At 49.1% G+C, this 1521-nt stretch overlaps 1 protein-coding gene across 1 annotated transcript in view; it reads right to left on the bottom strand.

Moving 5' to 3' along the window:
* Positions 1-4: 4 nt before the first annotated feature.
* Positions 5-1521, bottom strand: part of LOC104983387 (putative protein ZNF720) — a gene marked incomplete at its 3' end in the record, with an annotated part of 10532 nt that continues 9015 nt past the window's right edge. Inside the window, exon 5 of the mRNA XM_010832844.1 lies at positions 5-114. Within this exon, the coding sequence (XP_010831146.1) occupies positions 5-114 (110 nt within the window). The remainder of the gene's footprint in view (positions 115-1521) is intronic.

Here is a 1521-nt window from a genome sequence, read left to right as displayed (position 1 = left end):
AATTTAAGTTTCTGAGGTGAAATATTTGATACATTCCTAGGTTTGCTTTTGGGAATACATCCTCTAACGCTGGATTCTTTGGCATCAAATCCTGGGTGTCTTGTGGAGACATAGCTGAAAGATACCAAATAACAAGTAATTTTACCTGCTATTCTCAGTGAATATCTTTAAAGATTTACAGAAAATTGATGACCATAGCTAGTTTAAAATTAAAATAGAGACTGAAGGATCAAGATGTCAGAGGTTTAGGCAGATGTGGAGCTCATCTCTCTCTCCACAAATGAATGAGAAATGGAACAATTCTCACAGAGCCCAGCTGAACACTAGCAGAAGCCCTTGGAAATCTGAAAGGACAAGAAAGATTCCTGCTCTGTAGAGTAAGACTAAAGAAAAAAGAAGGAAAAAGAAGAGGAGAGGAAGTGGGTTTGGGCCTGCAACCCTGCGGGGAGATGAAAGTGAGGAGATGTCTCCATATCCAAGGAAGCCCCTCACTGGGGGAGCTCATTTTGAACAGGAGAGTCTCATTCTCTGTGGGAAGAGAACATGGCAAACAGTGTGTGGCAGCAGGACAGAGTGAGACCTGCACACAGGGTACTGACCCCAGCCCTGCCCACCCAGCCTTAGAGGCATGTCCAGCAATACAGACAAGGGCTGGGTGCTGAAATGTGGGGTTTGGAGAGCAGACCCAGGCAGAGGACTGTGATGTGCTGTGAGGAGACATCCTGAGGGACGGGAGTGAGGGAGGAGGTCTATAAACAAGATGCTTGTGGAGGAAGCGTGAACCACCACAGAGAGAGTGTCATTGTTGAATGATGCCCAGAGAATGAGCCCACTGCATCCCTTGTCCCTTGTGCCTGCCTCTGCTATCCAAGGACTACAAAGAACTCTATCCAGCCTGGGACCTTTTGAGCCCCCAGCCATGGCCTCCCCCATCGACCTCCTCCACAATCAGCAGAATCCTGAGCTCTGGGGCAGCCTCAGGAGAAGACACCTGTGAGTTGGCCACACGCACAGATGGAGCAGAAAGCACAGGTGAATCCCAGCAATAAAGAGGAAAAGCTGAAAACTCTCCTTGCAGCAACACAAGCCAGGGTCTTACACCCATGACCAGCTTTGTAACCTCAGCCCCTACTGAGCATCTGAACTAACAACCAAGGGCTCTCTCATTCATGGCAGGTATAGCTTTAGTAGCTGTAGACTTTGTGGGCTCCTATACAAGGGGGCTGGGCCAGGACAGAGCCTGAGCTGCTCCGTAGCACCACAGCGGGTCCAGCTCCATGCTGAATGCAATCCCAGGACTTGACTTCACTGAATTTATGCTGGTGACCTTGTTAAAACAACAGCTGAGAAACACCAGGGCCGTGTGTCATCATGCCCATGGTTTGGTGGGGACAAGAGCAGTGCCAGCACCTCATAACATGAGAGCTTGCAGAACACATGAGAGAGGGTACCAGAGCACACCCTGAGGTGAACTTCCTAGAGGAGTAATACTCAGTGACTTCTCTCCCAATGGATGTGCTC

This window comes from Bison bison, unplaced genomic scaffold (assembly GCF_000754665.1).
Source record: "Bison bison bison isolate TAMUID 2011002044 unplaced genomic scaffold, Bison_UMD1.0 scf7180017862345, whole genome shotgun sequence".
NCBI lineage: Eukaryota > Metazoa > Chordata > Mammalia > Artiodactyla > Bovidae > Bison > Bison bison.
The sequence above is the reverse complement of the archived record's forward strand: the minus strand, read 5'-3'. Positions and strand labels throughout refer to the sequence as shown.